Source organism: Megalobrama amblycephala, linkage group LG9 (assembly GCF_018812025.1).
Source record: "Megalobrama amblycephala isolate DHTTF-2021 linkage group LG9, ASM1881202v1, whole genome shotgun sequence".
Taxonomy (NCBI): Eukaryota; Metazoa; Chordata; class Actinopteri; order Cypriniformes; family Xenocyprididae; genus Megalobrama; species Megalobrama amblycephala.
In genome coordinates this window covers 2,443,625-2,462,341 of record NC_063052.1, presented here as the reverse complement: position 1 = coordinate 2,462,341, position 18,717 = coordinate 2,443,625, and the positions used below count along the sequence as shown (strand labels likewise).

Genomic DNA, 18,717 nt, shown 5'->3' with positions numbered 1-18,717 from the left:
TGATACTGCTCCATTGGGCTTTGATTATGGGGGCGTATTTCAACCGATCCAGGAAAGACCTCAATTGGATAGACCTACAACCAATCAGAGCTACAGAGTAAGTGATGTATGTTGAGCGACGCATAGTTGTCAACAGAACTCTTAGCGACCATCGGGGCCAGCTGATAAATCAAACTTTTGCCGAATCCCGTAGGAAGAATGGCAAAGACATCTTTCCCATCGACAAATGCCTTGATCGCGGTCCTCTGTTCCTCTTTTAAAATTAATGCGCTGTCGATATCTTCTATAACGGACGCGATGGCGGAATCTACACATCTCAATTCTTCAACAGCCATCATTGTTGTAAACTAATTGACCTTTCGCAAAGACTCGCCCCCCTTAGTTACTGTTGCTTTGTCCGACAAGCCGTGGCGCTGTCACGCCACACAGAGTGGAAAATACATCGCGGAGCAAAGAGGAAACTGACAACACATCGACAGACGAGACAAAGCAGGTAACTTTAATGTGTTGTGACCATGATCGTGACAGATTGCTGTAGCGCCTCAGCTCAAGAGGCTCGTTAACCGATCATCTCTTTCTACTAGTCCATTTATAGCATCAAATAAACATGAATGAACATGAGAATGAATGTTGTTTCAAACGCGGAAAGACGTCAATATGCACAATTTTTCAAGTTTAACTCCACCGATGTTAATCTTCTAACTCCTGACTGCTTTGTCGGAAAAAATGGCGGATGCGGCGTTCTGATTGGTTAGATCGCTTGTCAATCAAACTCCCCAAGCGCTCTTTAATGACGTGGGTGGTTACGTAACCGCAGATAGCCTGTCCATCATCGATTAAAGCCCGCCCTGGCAATTTGATTGGCTCGGCCTTCTGGGAGCCGAGCATAATTACTCCACAATGGATCGAGTCCAGACCGAACTTCCCGTCCAAAAAATGTTGTGGGCGGGGTTCGGGCTGGCACCCAGGCTACACAACACCTCTGCACTCCTGATTTCTCTCGACATGGTGACTGGAGAGATGTCAGTCAATAAATGAGAAAGCTGACTTGCGTTACTTATTTAAAAAAGTAACTCAGATATTTTATTGTAAATTTAAAAGTAATGCGTTACTTTACTAGTTAATTGATAAAAGTATTCTGAATACGCCCGCGTTACTTTTAATGCTTTACCCCCAACACAGAAAGTCACACAGCATGATCAGAATTGTGTTATAAACTCATAATTCAGAGAAAAAAGTTGAAACTGTGAGATTAAAACTCACAAAAAAGTTTAAATTGCGAGATATAAACTATAACAATTCAGAGAAAAAATGTTGGAATTGCAACAAACTCACAGCCGCAAGGAAAAAATCTGAATTGAGAAATGTTATACGATTTGCTCAGAATGACAAGAAATAAAGATATAATTTTGAGATATAAAGTCGCAATTACCTTTTTATTCCATGACAGAAACAGGCTTCCATTTAGTTTCCCCTGTGATTTCTTTGAAAATACCCATTTCCTTTAAATATAGAGTTCATGACAAACAACTCTGGCTGGTGGATTTCTTTATGATGTTGTGAAATGCATCTCCATTTAGCCTTTTTGTCCTTGGCTGTGACACTTATCTCAAGTGTATGTTTGTTTGTGCTATGTAAATGCACCTTTTGTATGATATAAATACATATGTGCAACAGATACTACAGATTCGTCGTACATGTCGTCTTTGAGTGTTAACTCATCTGTAATGTTTTGTGCTTTTTAATATAGTAGAGTGGTGTTTGCTGTTTGTTCCATGAGCACTGAAGAAAGCATGAGCTGAAACGTCTGCTCTTTGGTCTGTTTTTAAGACATTTTTTCACTTTGTAGATGTTTAATTAAAGTAATTTTTGTGATAGACCCTTGCCTTGGTCTAATTGTATGTCTTTCAAGTGCGTGGACAACTTTGTTTTTTTGGTTGATCAAACTTCTCTTGATTTATGCACATGAGAATGGACTGGTTATCTTTTGGAGCGCATACAATATCATTTTTGATGCATAAAAATAATTATTAACAATAAATAAAAAATTTCTTGTGGTTCGATCCAGAATTATTTGAGACATAATCGCAATGCATCAGTGAATCAATCCCCCCCCCTCCATATACCTAAAATGGCAGAATAAGTGTGAGGGGGACAAACAGAGAGAGAAGAGAAGCCTGTATCTATTCTCTTAGCTCTTTAACACTGTACCTCTATCTCCACCTGTCTGTCAGTTCTTTTTATTCTGTCCCTGAAGAGGAGGCGACCTTGACTCTCATGTCTCTCTTTCACCTGGTGCGTGGAGCCAACAGCGAGGCAGCAATTTTCTCAAAATTATTCTGTTTGTACTCTTTCCCTTCTCATCATTTCGATATATCTCTTTCCCTCCATTTGTGTCTCTCTCCAATTTTCATATTCCCAGGATTTATTACCTGTACATACTTTTATGAAATGTTCAATTGTATTTGTCAAACCCTCCAGGGGCACGGGGACAAGGTAGAGTGCTCTTGCTTCTCTTCTGAGTTAATTGTTTCCAGAGCTGTGCTTCAGTGAACTAATTTCTCGGCCTTGGGCACAGATGAGCTCAGGGGGCTTCTACTTCCTGTTTTTTGCTCACCTGTGTCAGCTCGCGAGACAGACTTGAGTAATAAATCTGCACTTAATAAAAGTCTATAGGATCTAATTATAAACCTGTCAGTCACATTTCTGTCAATATTTACATTAGCAGTCAAATTTAATGTTGTTCTTCTTTTGTTATCTTAGAACATATTGTTATAGGAGTGTGTACTTTTGTACTTGTGATTTGTAATATTCAGCCTGTGAAATATCCAATGAATGCATTTTATTTTTTTAGTTTGTGATTTAAAATGTATTATTTATCTATTTATTTATTTAAAGGTGCCGTAGAACATCTTTTTAAAAGATGTAATATAAGTCTAAGGTGCCCCCTGAATGTGTCTGTGATGTTTCAGCTCAAAATACCCCATAGATTTTTTTTTAATCATTTTTTAATTGCCTATTTTGGGGCATCATTAACTATGCGCCGATTCAGGCTGCGCGGCCCCTTTAAATCTCGTGTTCCCCTCCCCCGGAGCTCGTGCTTGCCTTAACCAGCATAAACAAAGTTTACACAGCTAATATAACCCTCAAAATGGATCTTTACAAAGTGTTCGTCATGCAGCATGTCTAATCGCGTAAGTATGGTATTTATTTGGATGTTTACATTTGATTCTGAATGAGTTTGAGGCTATGCTCCGTGGCTAAAGCTAACAATACACACTGTTGGAGAGATTTATAAAAAATGAAGTTGTGTTTATGAATTATACAAACTGCAAGTGTTTAAAAAATGAAAATAACGACAGTCTTGTCTCCATGAATATAGTAATAAACGATGGTAACTTTAACCACATTTAACAGTACATTAGCAACATGCTAACGAAACATTTAGAAAGGCAATTTACAAATATCACTAAAAATATCATGATATCATGGATCATGTCAGTTATTATCGCTCCATCTGCCATTTTTCGCTATTGTTCTTGCTTGCTTACCTAGTCTGATGATTCAGCAGTACACAGATCCAGACGTTAATACTGGCTTGTGTAATGCCTTGAACATGAGCTGGCATATGCAAATATTGGGGGCGTGCATATTAATGATCCCGACTGTTACGTAACAGTTGGTGTTATGTTGAGATTCGCCTGTTCTTCGGAGGTCTTTTAAACAAATGTGTTTGAGACTCACTGTATGTCATTTCCATGTACTGAACTCTTGTTATTTAACTATGCCAAGATAAATTCAATTTTTAATTCTCGGGCACCTTTAAATATATTTTGAGGGCACACAACTCTACGAAAATATAGAAGTTAACATACAGTTAGCAAAGTTTTATTAGCAGATAAACATGTTGGCTGCTTTCGTTCAGTCAGTCAGGTATGTTTACATGCACTCATTTTCGTCAAGCCAATGAATCCAATCCAATTTCCAATAGAAAGTTCGGTTTATATATGAATCCTGATTCACATATTCATTTACATACATGTATTCTGAATAAAACTTCAGCGCATCTGCACTGCGTCAGTCACTGCGATAATGTCACCTGAGCCACCCTGAGTATAACTGTCATTTTTGCCTTGATGACATATCTAAAAATAAAGCTGACATATATGTCAGGAGAGATTTTTAGCAAATATTTTGTAAATATTCAGTCTCCTCCACTGAGCAGTCTGTAACACTCAAGACGTACAGAGGTGTAAAGAGTACCTAAAAACCATACTAGTAAAAACAAGTCACCAATTTCAACATGATTTGAGTAAAAATCTTAGAGTATCTGATTTTAACAAGTATTTTACTCATAATAAATGTAGGCTCAAAGATGCACTAGTCCTCAACACCTAAGAGACAAACCAGTGAAAATAAGAAACAGTTGATTTGTAAGGAGAGCAATCGCGTGGTAATTTTCTAAATTCAAAATAAAACTCTACAAACTCTCTCAAGTGCACAAAAAAGCACCAGTAAACCAATGTCCTTCAACAAGGTTGTGTCAATATAGCGGATAAATAAAATAATGTTGAGTAAATTTAAATAGTCCAACTCTACTTGCACTGGATGTGCTGGTTTTGGCCTCATGCAGTCATGACCTCATCCCCTAAATTAAACACCTGTGATTCAGCAACTACCTGCTAATGCACTCGCATTCACGTAAAGTAGCCTTTTTTGACAAGTTTGGGTTAGTAAAACATAAAGAGCACAAGATATAGTACCTTCAATGCCCTTAGATGGCAATATCACTTACTTATAGCAGAAGCAAACTGAGGCAGAAAAAGTTAGGTGCATTGAAAAATGTAATGTGTAGCTGCATTTCTCATCACAAATGTATTGGAGTACACTTACTTATTCAAAAATGTAATCAAGTATAGAGTAAAAGTTGATAATATCTTTGATACTCAGTAAAACTACAAAGTAGCCGAAAAGATACTTAAGTAACTAATTACATTTACTAAAATACTTTACACCACTGGACGATGTACATAAATATATGAATTTCTTTCTTCTGTTAAACTAAAAAAAAGATATTTTGAAGAATGCTGGTAACTAGACAGTTGACAGTAGCCACTGACTTCCATAGTAAAAAAAAAATTCTATGGAAGTCAATGGTTACCATCAACTGTCTTGATACCAACATTCTTCAAAATACCTTCTTTTGTGTTCAACAGAAGAAAGAAACTCATACAGGTTTAGAACGACAAAAGGGTAAATTATGACAGAATTTTACTTTTTGGGTGAACTATCACTTTAAGTGGCGTGTTACGTCGTTGCACAGAATAGGTACCCCAGATTGATTGAGGTGTCTTTTCAGAATTTCAGTCCAATTGAGCCGCAAGTCTGATTACTAATGGATTATCTGGCTGCACGTAAACTTAGCTAATGTTCAGAATTGACAACCAAATTACATTTTTACATCAGGTGTGACTCTCAAATTGTGCGGTGCAATTAAAGGGTGACAAAAATAGATCAAATAACATCAGGGAACCTAAGTCAATACTCTTCTCCAATTCATGAATAATGGATGCAACCACAGAGAAAGAAAACCATATAGTAAATATCAAAATTGGTATTGTGTCTTCATGGATTTTATTCTTATTCTAAATTGTTCTGCATTTCAAAATACTGATTCCAACCCTTTTCAAACCTCTCAAACACACAATATTTTTCATAACCTGAGAGAGTTTAATAACATTATGATAGACAGAAATAAAATATGTTATGTACTGAATGCAATGACGTGACCCTGCAGTTCCATTCGTAGTACAGAACGTATCAGCTAAACTTTCGCTAAAAACTAGTTGACTTGTATATTTCAAGTTGTGCGTTCGATTATACAGTCTCTTAAATAATTAAACTGATTATGAACACAACCATACCCTTGTGAAAAAGAAGCACACTTTAGCATACTTTTAAAAAGAGTACTTATTAAGAAAATAATATACTTTAAAGATCATACTCAAGTGTGAACTGAACTAAAACTTACTTTAATATTATATTATGAGCAAGTACAATTAAAAAAATGTCAGATTTAAAGTACACTGCAAGTGCACATTCAATACAATTGATCACTCTTCTTTTTCACAATACTATTTAGTACTCTAAATGGGACTGACAACCATTTCACGCTGCTGTGTGAATGTAGCTGCTACAATAAATGACATGAAACAAGTACAAGCTAAAAAAATGTGCTGAGCTTCCTCAAACCAATGACATGCAGATCATTTGAGCAAGAGCTTTTTCTTTTGACAAATGTGACATTTAACAGTAGCCTACTTGACATCCCTTCCCCACTTCACCTTGTGTCACACTTACCGCGAGCTTTATGGCTGATGTCCCGGAGAAGGTCTTCATAACGGACGGGTTCATCGTCCTCATTAAACACCATGTCATCTGCTGTGATGTTGTCCTCGCGCATCTGCGTGTACGGCCCCTCCACGGCAAAGTAGCACGGCCGGTCATCGTTCTTATTATCGGTAAACATGAGCATGGCGTGTTTGTGCCAGCCAAAATGATGGTGCATCCTGAGCACAAACTCACCCAGCTTCTTGTGGGTAGGGCCGATGTTGGTGATAGACGAGTACAAATTAAAACCCTGTGCCCTCGCTCCACCCGTGATCATCGGAACCTCCCAATGCGTGGTGAAGCGGGCCACAGGTGAGGATGAATAGTCACAACCCGGCCCAATGAAAGCCCAAGGGTTATATGAGAACTTCAGGTCCACGGCCACAAGAGGAGCCACTGAATCCGAACACACTCCTTCTTTGTTTTCGCTGCTATTGAAGACCAATTGTAGGTGGTAGCCTGGCAGTAGGTTAGGGTCAGAATTCACCTTGTCCAGTGCCCAAAATAAGGCAGGGCCCACCCGGGACCATGCCCAGGGGTACTCTGTGTTGTGTAGAGGCAGGATGACTGCCAGGGTGATGTTCTGTTGAGGTGGATGGGAACTGAGAGACTTAGGCTGGTTTTGAGGGAGGGGCTCCAGTTCAACCACTCCAAATGACACACCACTCAGGAGAACTAGAAGAGTTAGCCTCAGCGGCCCCATCCGGAACGCTTTCATTCTCAAAATGAATAGGAAGGACTAAGACTCTGTAAACAGCAAGACAGAGACACACTTGAGATGCACTTTCTACAGAACTGAGAATGTCCGTCATTCACAAAGTTACTTGTACATAGAAATAAAATGAGAAAAGAAATTGTATACTACTAAAAATGTCTACTATAACAATCAGCAGAATGTGATATTCACTATAAAAAATAATGCTTCTTTAATAACATCTACAAGTCCATGAAGAACCTTAAATATCCATGGAATTGTTTCATTGGACAAAAGGTTCTTTATAGTGCAAAAGGGTTTTTCAGATCATTAAAAAAAAATTCTTTACACTAAGAAAATGTTCACTAAAAGGTTCTTTGGGGGGACCCAAAATGCAAAGAAAAGAAAAAAACCCTTTTGGAATCTTTATTTTTAAGAATGTACCATTAATTAAATGTATTATTTAAATACATGCTTCATAATTGAGAAGACTACGCTATGTAATAGTTTAAATACTCATTATTTCACAAGGCCGTTCTCAACCACATTCGCACATGACGTGTTCTGGTGTTCAACAACATCTGTACGGAGCGCAACCGAATGAAAATGAACCATGGTGTCTGGAGACGCGTTCTTACGAAGTTAAGATACATTTCACTCAGTGCACCTTAAAAAAGCAAAGCTGGAAAAAAAAAAAAAAAACTCGATGCGTTGAACTTCTAAAACGTGACGCAAGTGTACACGGACCAATTTACCAGCGCAGACTACGGGACGCAAGAGCGCGTCCTCGCTTCAACCCTTCAACCTAATATTTTTTAAAACACTTTTAAACAAAACACCACAGAACATAAAATATAGTACAATTAATTAAAATAGTATATTACCACAGATCAGGTCCTCATTTGGAGTCATAATCCCTCTGTAAGCCATGTCGTTATTTCAAACGGTAAAAATCCGTGTCTCGTGAATGCAATGGCAAAACTCCTGTTCCCTCGGAGCAAACGCGTCGATTATTACAGCTCAAACCGACTCACCCAATTTACAGGAGTGAAACTTTGGTCTCTTAACCCCTCTCCATAGAAACCACCATGATTTTTCGATCCCCCCTCTTTCTCTGAATGCGCTGAGGAACAGGATTCGCAAAGAGGAAATCTTTCTCGGTGCGTATGTGAATTTCTTGGAAACTTTGTTAATGAGTATTGATGCTTCTGTAGTTAAAAATTATTCAACGTGTCCACTTCTCCTTGATGTTTTCCCGACTGGGGAAGATGGGCAAATCTCAGCGGGTTAGGATTTGATTCAGTATGCGCGCGATGTCACAACAAAAAGTGAAGTCAAAGTAAACAGCGCGTTCACATCTGCATGCATCCATAAAACGCGAATCGTCATGATAAAGATTTAATAAAATAAAACGAAAGGTGCAGGTTTACTGTGAGGTACACTCTGTGTTTGAAGGCTATTCTCCCACATCCTCATCCAGTGAGTGTTGGGTCAGTCAATGCGATGTGAAGCTCAAGGTGGGAGGAGGAGGAGAGAACTGAGAGAGGGAATGACACAGTGTGCTAGTCGAAAGTGCAGGCGAGAGAGGAGGTGGAGGAGGAGAAAGAGAGAGAGAGTGAGAGAGAGAGCGAGCGAGCGAGATGTAGAAAGAATGTTTACAGCACTGTTGCACAGCCATAAGAGCCTATGATAGATAGATAGATAGATAGATAGATAGATAGATAGATAGATAGATAGATAGATAGATAGATAATGTTGATAATGTATTATTATTTTTAAAATTAATTTATATTTATTTTTTAAATATTTGCAAATTTACATTTGGTAATTCATTTCACTATTAATATGGTTACAGCCTTGTTTTTTTATGAATATTGATTGAGGACATTTGTGGCTCAGAATGTGAATTAATCATTTGTTTAGGCATTACATTGCCACTTGACATGTTTGTTGTAGCTACAAGATCACTGTGCCCCACACAGGATGAACATCCACTTTATCATTGTACAACAATGACCTGACCTTTTACATGGGAATACACAGGAAAAACAGCTCGCTGGAGAGATGAGAAGGCAGGACTTGCCGTGCTGTCCCTGCCACTGTGTGAGTGTTTGGTGTGAGGTGAGGTGGGGTGGAGTCCATCTCGACCTCCGGCATTTTAATCACATGCCTTTCTTCCTCCTCATTGTTCCACTTTTTTCGCCCACTTCCTCCCAATTAAAACATTCTATTTTTGTGCAGTCCATTACAATTTTATTGGCTTTTGCTCCGCCCTCTCCTCTGCTCTGTTCTGTTCTCCGTTTGGCCTTCTGCTGGAGCGTCTCATCTTGCGCCGTCCTCAGCAGCACTCACCCTGACAAACAACTTCCAGATCAATAAAGCACAGGGAGGACCTCAGCTGCTGGCTTCCCGTACGCAGAGCGCGCCGGGAAAGACATGCTGCGCGCCAGGCCAGCACCTCCCGGTTATGGTTGGTCGTAAATAAGAAGCGTAGGAGGGGCTGATAAACTGTTCCGCTTTCACTTTACCCGCCTCCAAATGTGTTACTTTCAAACTTCTGCCAACGTCCTTGTGACCCAGCTGACCAACTGCCCTTCCATTCATTCCATAATTGCCCATGCTGCTTATCTGAACCCCCCCCTGCACCTTTGACCTCATCCGGTCAACCACACACACACACACACCAGTGGCTACGGTTTCCAAAACAGGATATGTTGCACTCTTACTCACTCTGTCACTCTCTCTGACAATGCTGAATACAGCATACTAAAACGTTCAAAATCATCAGCAGCAAATTTAATGTCTTTCTTGACTCATTAGACCACCAAGAGTCACAAAATTTTGCAATATATTTAAATGTATTCAATAAAGATGAAAAGTTGATATAATTGAGGATTGCTGGTGAAAGAATAAGCTAATTGTTATACAATTTTATGATATTATAATAAAATTGACAAAAATGTAATTGCTTCACTGACTCTTATTTGTTTTCATGCAAAAAAGAAAAAACTAAACAGGATACAGGTCTTTAATTAAAGAAATATGTAATAATGTAATTACAACTAAGACAATACTATTTTTTTATGGGGCGACAGCCTATGACGTCATACTAGTGCAACCAGGAAGTATATAAGGGGTGGAGAGGAGACTGAGATCATAGGGCTACACTAATCTTTTGCATGCTTCAGCGGCTGACGAGAGTGTTTTTGCTGAGTGAGGATGTGTTGTCTCTTGCACCCTCAGGATCAGCAGACAGTGCTCTGCTGGCATCATGCAAGAGATGGCTGTTGAGGGCAAAGAAGACAAGACATTTGCCCTCACAGCCACTCTGCCCATCGTATGATGAGCTGCTTGGTTTTGTGGAGCACGCGTTGCAGGCCCCACAAGAGCCTCCCTGATTCTAGCTCCAGAGCTTGGTCCAGACCTCTCGACCTTTCAGACCAAATTCAACAACATCGTCAACTGAGGACTGAGGACAATCGTCAACTGAGTAGCAGTTGACGATGTTGTTGAGTTTGGTCTGAAAGGTCGAGAGGTTCTTGTGAACACCCTTGGTAGATCAGACCCTGATAGAGCTGGAGATACTCCTCTCATTAGGGACCCCATGTAGAGTACCCAGCCTCCATAGTGCCTGGAAAGAGAAGCGTTCTGTAGGTCAAGGGTTGAGCATATTGACAGGCCAGGTTAGCCTCCCTGGTGGCTCTGGAGGTTGACACAATGTCCCCATAAAAATTACTGCAGGGCTCATTTCGGCCCCTAGCCATATTCCCTTAAAAGAAACCCCTTCCTTTAAGTCCTTCTGGTACTTTACGAAGGCATTTTCTTATTGAGGCATGTAGCTTGGGCAGTGGCCGCAGTTGGGACTGCCATTATTGTGCTTAGTCACAGCTATTTTTCAGCACGCACTCCCCTCAGCATGGCAGCGGTATTTCATTCCCCAAAGTGTCTCAAGAAGCAGTGCGAGGTCCCTTTCAAAAGGAAATGTCTCGGGTTAGGACTGTAACCCTGGTTCCCTGAGAACAGGGAACAAGACACTGTGTGGGAACCAGGGTTACAGTTGTAATCAGAGATGTTTCTTGATTTGCTTTGTGTAAGTAACTTAACTGTAGTGAACATCCAGCTTAATTTGCTAGTACATTTATAACTTGATGAACTTATAACTTAATGAAAGACAAAATATATTTACTGAGAAAAAATAGGTAGATAGAACAACAGCTATAATGAGATGTCGGTTTCATGAGATTTCAGTTCCATTGTACAAAAAAATACAACAATATTCCTCCACTCGTGATTTGTTGAAGCTGTTACATGTCTTGAAAACTAATAAGTGGCTAAATGGGACTACAGAGTCAGTTGCAGATGTTAAACGTTCTCATGCCGAACAGGTAAACTCAGTCTGCTTGTACAACCTCGTTATGCTTATAATTGTGGTCTTATAAACTATTCTAACTCAAACCTTTTGGGAAAATGTTTTTTAGATAAAAAAAATGAAAGAGTTGTTGGAAGCTTAGTGATGGTGATGTTGAAGTCGTGGGACCATGGTGTAGTTCGTTTATAGCCTACCTGTAGCTTTTTACTTCTGGCAACTGTATTTAGGCTTCAAAATTCATAAAAGTTGTGTTCATCTGTGAAAACTATCTTGATGGACAAAAAGTGTAAATATCATAAACCTTTGTTGATCACAAAGGTTGTTTTTTTGCGATAATCCAAAAGCCTATGGAAAAATCCTATTGGTTTTGTCCAGGGAACCAGTGTGATGCTAACTGCCGATTGGCCTACAACGTGACGTCATATCTGCGCCACTCTATATATTCATCTATATAATATTGTTGAATAGTAGGTGTCCCCAACTAAGCAAGCCAGAAGGCGACAGTGGCAAGGAACCCAAACTCCATCAGGTGACAGAATGGAGAAAAAAACCCTTGGGAGAAACCAGGCTCAGAACATTCAAAATATATAATCCAGTTAGATAGATAGACAGACATATCGATATACAAAACATGTAGGTGACTGGTTTTGCTTTCAAAACAGTGATTTTCCCAAAAAGGACAGCATTTAAAAAAAAAATGTTTATGCATAATGCATTAACTTTCACATACTACATTTAAAAATAGTAGGAAGTATGCAGTACATACTGTGCAGTAGCAGTATTCCATTTAGAACATAGCATCTCTCTCTTTTTAGCATCTCCTGGGTTGTTATTACGGGTAACCTCCTCTCATCTCTTCCTTCTCCTCCCTCTCTCCTACGTTCTTCCGTATTACTCACTCAAACTTAGAGGAGTTCAACCTCCAATAAATCCTCCACATTCAAAGTTCTCTTCTCTGTTGCGCACAAACACAAACAAGTAAGCTTTACCAATGTTGTACGTAATCACTATATGGTAGAAACGGAACAGCCTACACACATTCCTGTGTGCGCAAAAATACGCACAAACTCTTCTTGCTTGTTTTGTTTTGGTCTGAATTCTTCCACGGCCTAATGAAACTGCTTCCTCCCTCTGTGTTTCCAGGATGTTTGATGTTTGGAGTGATCTCTCATCCTTTTTTGTGGTCTTTGGTCACTGCCCTCTAAACCTCACGATGCGGCGCAAAGAGGTCCGGAATCATGGTACAGAAATGAACAAGGAGGACCTTGCCTTTGTGTGAGAGTGTATGAAGTGTCTTGATCTTAATAGCTGTGTAAACATTTCATTTGTATCTCATCTCTTGTCTGGATCAAAAAGTGGTCTGATGCATTACCTCAGCACAGATAAGTCAGCCCCACTAATGACGCTTTGCATCTGCTCAGCAGTGACTTCCTGTATGTGTACGTGGGAGGAAACTCTCGACTCCCTCTCCCTCTTCCTAAAGCTCTTTCTTGCTCTTGTTTCCCTTCAAAGCACCTTTACTAGGCTCCTTTTAATGAAATAATACAATGATTTTTCTGTGGAATAATATCCTCTCTGATACTCTGGCTGTTTTACGCTACAGATTTGGTGTTTGGTGGGCTAACAGTCATGTTCACGCATTGTTATTTAGCCGCTTTGGTAGGAGATCATTAGGCAGACGTGGTGCAAGTGTACTTTGGGAAGAGATGTCAGCAGCTTGTGGTATAGTGTGAATCACAGTACACATACACAAAAATAACCTGTGGCCTCTCTAACAGCACAAGTCCTACTCATACTCAAGTTTGCCATGGCAACCATTATCAGCCATTTGCCTTGTAACAAACCAGAAGTGATCAGATTCGTAGATAACCTCTGCAAATGCCTTACTGTCTAATAATAATAAAAACAACTACTACCACAAAAAAAAAAAAAAAAAGATATCATTACATTTTCTGAAGGCGCATGAGTACTGCTGACACAATGCTAATGTATTGTGAGTGGTTGCCAGGGCGTTGCTATGCAGTTGCTAGGGTGGCCCACCCCCAAATCTCTATGATATTCTGTTATCTATGACTCAGATCCCTCCATCTGTTTAAGTCTAAAAGTGAGGCCACATTTATTATCGCATTTCCGCTGGAATCTGTTAGATCAGGAATTTCATGGAAAGGCATATTTTTAAATGGTTAGTTCTCCCAAAAATGAAAATTCTATCATTAATTACTCACTCTCATGTCATTCCAAACCCCTAAGCCTTTTTTTCATCTTCGGAAAGCAAATGAAGATCTTTTTGATGAAATCTGAGAGCTCTTTGTCCTTCCATAGAAAGCCTATGCAATTGAAATTTGATGCTTCAAAAAGATCATAAAGAGATCGGAAAACTAATCAACATGAATTGAGTGGTTTAGTCCAAATGTTCTGAAGAGACTTGATCGCTTTTTATGATGAACAGATTTAATTTAGGCTTTTACTCACATATAAACATTAATCAGCGAACATTACAAAAGCTCAATCGGACCTGAACTATGCACAAGAACAAACCTCTTCCGTAAGCTCAAATGTGCTACATGTTTGAGCCGTTGACTCCGTAAGAGGTTTGTTCTTGTGCATAGTTCAGGTTCGATTGAGCTTCTGTAATGTTTGCTGATCAATGTTTATATGTGAGTAGCAGTGTTGACTGTTTGTGAAATGATGGCAAAGAATGATATAAAACTCTTTTATGATGGGTGAGATGGGTGAGATGGAGACGGTGGAGAAAGGTCCAGAGTAGCACACACCTCACTTGATGTCTTATTTACAGAAAAGAGACGAGGAGGAAACACAGGCAAGTAACACTAGGAAGTTCGCTTGGGAAATATCACAGGAACCGAGGTTCGGGTGAGTATCAAAGGTAAGTATGTGGTGGTTAATGAGGTGAGCTGACGTATGACAGGTGTCAGTAATTAGTACTCTGGGGATTGAGTGGTAGTGATTAGCCTTTTTCACACTTCTGGGTTTTTGGCTTCCAGAATGAGCCACGCCGGGTAAAAGTGTTTCCGGTTACAGTGATTGATTCCAGAACTGGTTCTTAGGCTCGGCTATCTGTGTCTTTTTATGAATTAAATGTCATGAAAATGTTTGAACGGTCTTGGTGATTTATTGGTGAGACTACAGAGTTCTAATTAAGAGCTAAATTTATGAACGAATTCGAAGTGATGGCGGTTAAACTGGTTATATTCTCTGTGTCTGTTTGGCGCGGTTGTGCATTATCGCACTCCATGTGCTGTAAAGACAGAGTCTGGGTCTCATTGTGCATACTATCCATCCTAAATAGTAGGCTATGTGACATTAGTAATATTCAATACTATTTAGGGTGGATAGTATGCTCATTGGGATGCAGGGAGTGTTTTTGTGACATGCTGGGGAAATTATCAGCTGGCAGCCTGGATATTTCTGGAATTATATAAACACTTCTGTCATCTCTCAATGATATTTCATCTCATTCACTCATATTTTCCTGTCGTCATCATCTTAAAGTCTGTAATATGCACAGTATTACAAACCCATAGTATTGTTGCTATTGTAACATTAATGCAAAGACTGGTAGTTGTACAGTGTGGTCTTGAAAATTAATTACGTCTTAGTTTAATCATTTCAATCGGTCAGGATTTTTATAACATATGCTTGAATGTGGGGATGTAATGCCATGAGATTAATACTCGCTATTTAATTTTTAAAAATGTATTAAACTCACAACAATATTATGTATATCTCACGACTTTATATCCCGCATTGAAACATATATTTGGAGTTTAGTTTTTTTATGAATAAATTATATAAATAATGTTCGGTGTACAGTGATAGCCTATACTGTATGACAGCTGGTAAAATAAATTAGCCTGCCGGTAAATTCGGGCAAAGGTCTGAGTGGTCGTATAAGCTACAAACAGGTACAAAATAATTTCTTTGTAAATTATACAATAGCAACTTGGAAAACAGACAAAACAGAAAGGGTAAGAAGCGATATTTGAGAAAAGAGCATATTAATCTAATAGTCGTAGACCCAAAGCGGAACTAACTTTACCCCGCGTCACGTGATTTCCGATTCTTGTGAAAAAGGCTAATTGGAGAGCCTAGTGAGCCTGTGACACCTGGTGAATCTGAAGGTGAGATATGCCTTGTCATACTGTTTTGTCTTGAGGCTGTCTACACTGGATGTGACAAAGCGAACAATGTGCAAATCAATTTGTTCTTTGCGTCGGAAGTAGCACGAGTTCTTGGAGTATGTCAGAAATAGAATGCGACATCAGTTTACTGTCAGAAATTTGTTGTGTCGCGTTGTGCTGCATTCAGTGTGACAGCATCACTGATTATAATGGGTTCTATTCACTTGCATTGCATCGCGCTGCTCGCATCTGCTGAAGACGCGTTGTTTTGGTAGTCTTGACTTTTGAAGTAGATTCATTGTCTGCTGTATGTTTACCTGGCTCTGGTAGTCCTTTCAGAAACTTGCGTAGTGCAGAACCATGCATCATTAATTGATATTTTCACACGGCTCCCTGCAATAGACAATTATGATTCTTCAATCATGCCATCTGTGGTCTGTTATTACAAGACAACAACCGCTACAACTGATAACAGACCACTCAAGCAGGTATTGAGTCATCTTGAGATAATAAAATGTCAAATTAGCCTAATATTTTATATATATATATAATATGACCCCCTCCCCTTTTTTTGATAATTTTATTCTAAGTTTATTATAGGTTTCAGCTATATCAGAAACATATGTCAAAGCTTCAACCATTGGGAACCACTGCACTAAGGTAGCCATCCACCAAAAATCAAGTCCAATTGCTTAAAAACTCTTCTTCAAAAGCCACATAATTTGAAGTATTATCCATGTCTGTAGCACAAACCTTTATGGGTTTTAATCAATACTTTTATGCATTATCTTGTAAAGAGTACCTTGATTATATCAAATTGTTCCTGGAATGATTCAGGAAAGATCAAGTGCAATTTGTTTGATCAATGTGAGATTTAAAATTCAGATTAGATCACAGGATTTCTTGTCATTTAGCTTCTGGAAATCATGATAGAAATTGATTTATGTTGAAAAGAAAACTAATGAATTGTGGCTGTGTCTACAGAAGTTTAACGTAATATGATATGAATTAACTACATGATCACGTGACAAATAACCTTGGTCAAACCTAATTTGGAAAAAGAACATGCACAAAGCTAATTCAAGTGAAATAAGCTTAAATATCTGTGAAACAAAACTACCATTGAATATGAAATTTGTTAAGGACACAGTCACCAATTTCTAGGCTCCATTTCTAAAAAGTATTAGCCAACTGATAGCGATTCAGAGAATCAGCTCCATTTTGCTGTACATGACCTCAACGACCCACAAATCTTCTCTATTAGTGAAAATACCAGAAGGCAAGTAAGATACCTCTTCCTTATCAGGAAGGGAGGTCTGACTACTATTTATCATCATTTTATCAGCCCTGAAGAGTTGCTGAATATCGGCAGACATCATGCAACTGTTAGCTGATGTCAAAAATTATCCACTAGAAATCTATGTTCTGCACAAGTAACATTGCTCTTCTAACCACTAAATCTACCGCAATTCATGTCAGGTTTTACCTAAATATGTACAATTCATCTATTTACAGGCCATACTATAGGTAAATCTTAATATAGACAATATAGGGAACTTATATATGACTCAATCACAATGCACTGAAACACAAGCACATTGAAGTCGAAATTATACTTCTCTTGTCCGCATTCCGCTCTGGCATGACATAATTTCTGTCAACAGTGCTTGTCCAAGTGATTGGAGCACTTAAAAACAACGGTCCAGCTGCATTCACGGTCAACAGAGTATACTTTGCTCAACTGGTGTGGAACACCAAAATCATGTACACCTGGGCCTTTACAGTTCATGTTTTTATTAATTACAGGGAAATGAAATACGGAAATGTATATCTTTCTTGAGTAAATGCAAAAATCTTGAGAGCAAACGTAAAGTTTCTCTGTGTAACGTGGCACAATGTGGCAACATGTAAAACTCAAGCAGTGAGCTGAAGGAGAACTATATAATAATTGTATATGTGATTGGAGGGCAAAATAGCAAAACAGTGACAGCCTCAGAGAAAGTAAAGGCTATAACAGCAAAAGCTACCAAGCCACACGCAATCAGGGAGGATGTAATTTTACCTGCTGACAAAGCTATGGTCAGTGTTATGCTGGCAAAGGAGCCAGTTAAGCAACTTCGTTTGATTCTTGGTCTAATAATACGGTTTAGCCAGAATAGAAGACATGGCAGAAAATGGGTTCATTCTTTTGGTCTGACTGTGAGGGCAAAATCGAGGACTTTTTTGCAAACCTTTAACTAATACAACAGTTTATGGTTTCCAAATACATTACTTGCACAAAGTTTGTGGGACTTGCACGCTGATCTAATAAATATACACCGTATATAGAGATCAGAGGACTTGCACTATATTGGACAATGCATTGAGGCAGATCAAAGATCTCTGCTTGATGCTCACATCACAAAGCAAAATGTCTATGTTAGATAAAGTTGTGGAATGATGAACTCTATCAAGTGTCACCATTACAAACATACCTGTTTTCCTCATTATATGAGGACATAAAGTGAGCATTGCCAGCTTCCATTACACACAGAAGTGCAGTGACTCTCTCATGGAAAAGTCCTCACTCATCTGCCTCATTTGCATGATGAGGTGAGAACATTTTTCAAGGATTCATAGTTCATACTTGTAGACCACCGCTATGATTTCAGTTGGCTCTGCAAGTCAGCCTACTTGGCTGACATTTTCAGTTACTTGGTCTTAATGGTCTGGCTTTAAGTTATAGTGGTCACCATACTGCAGTGTCTACAAACCAGAGGCCACAAAGACAAAAAGCCAGACTGGGGATGACTCCCTTAACACTGTCTGAAATTCTGTCAATAATGGGATTCAGCTGCTTTCTGCTTTAGGCCTGCTATCATCACCTTCATAATTTGGAAATTCAGCTGCAGAACTTCTTCCATGGTCTTTATCCCTACTCAGTGGGATATGAAACCCTTTGCTTGCCACAGTGAAGATGTCATTGTGGGTCTCAGTTCCAGATAACCAAGGCTTTACGAAATCCTCCAATATGAATGTAAAAGCAGCCTCTGCGAGATGTTTAGGTGGTTGCTAGAGTGACGTTTCCATCTGGCAAAAACACATTTCTGCTCATTTATTAGTAACTGTCAGTTCCACACTGC

The 18,717-nt window shown here is 39.0% G+C and overlaps 1 protein-coding gene across 1 annotated transcript in view; it reads right to left on the bottom strand.

Annotated features, from left to right (window-relative positions):
* npr1a (natriuretic peptide receptor 1a) overlaps positions 1-8,650 on the bottom strand; it is a 124,344-nt gene extending 115,694 nt beyond the window's left edge. The window contains exons 1-2 of the mRNA XM_048201143.1: positions 7,969-8,650; positions 6,361-7,137 (exon numbers count right to left, since the gene is read on the bottom strand). Of these exons, the coding sequence (XP_048057100.1) occupies positions 6,361-7,108 (748 nt within the window). The 5' untranslated portion in view covers positions 7,109-7,137; positions 7,969-8,650. The remainder of the gene's footprint in view (positions 1-6,360; positions 7,138-7,968) is intronic.
* Between the last annotated feature and the right edge of the window lie 10,067 nt (positions 8,651-18,717).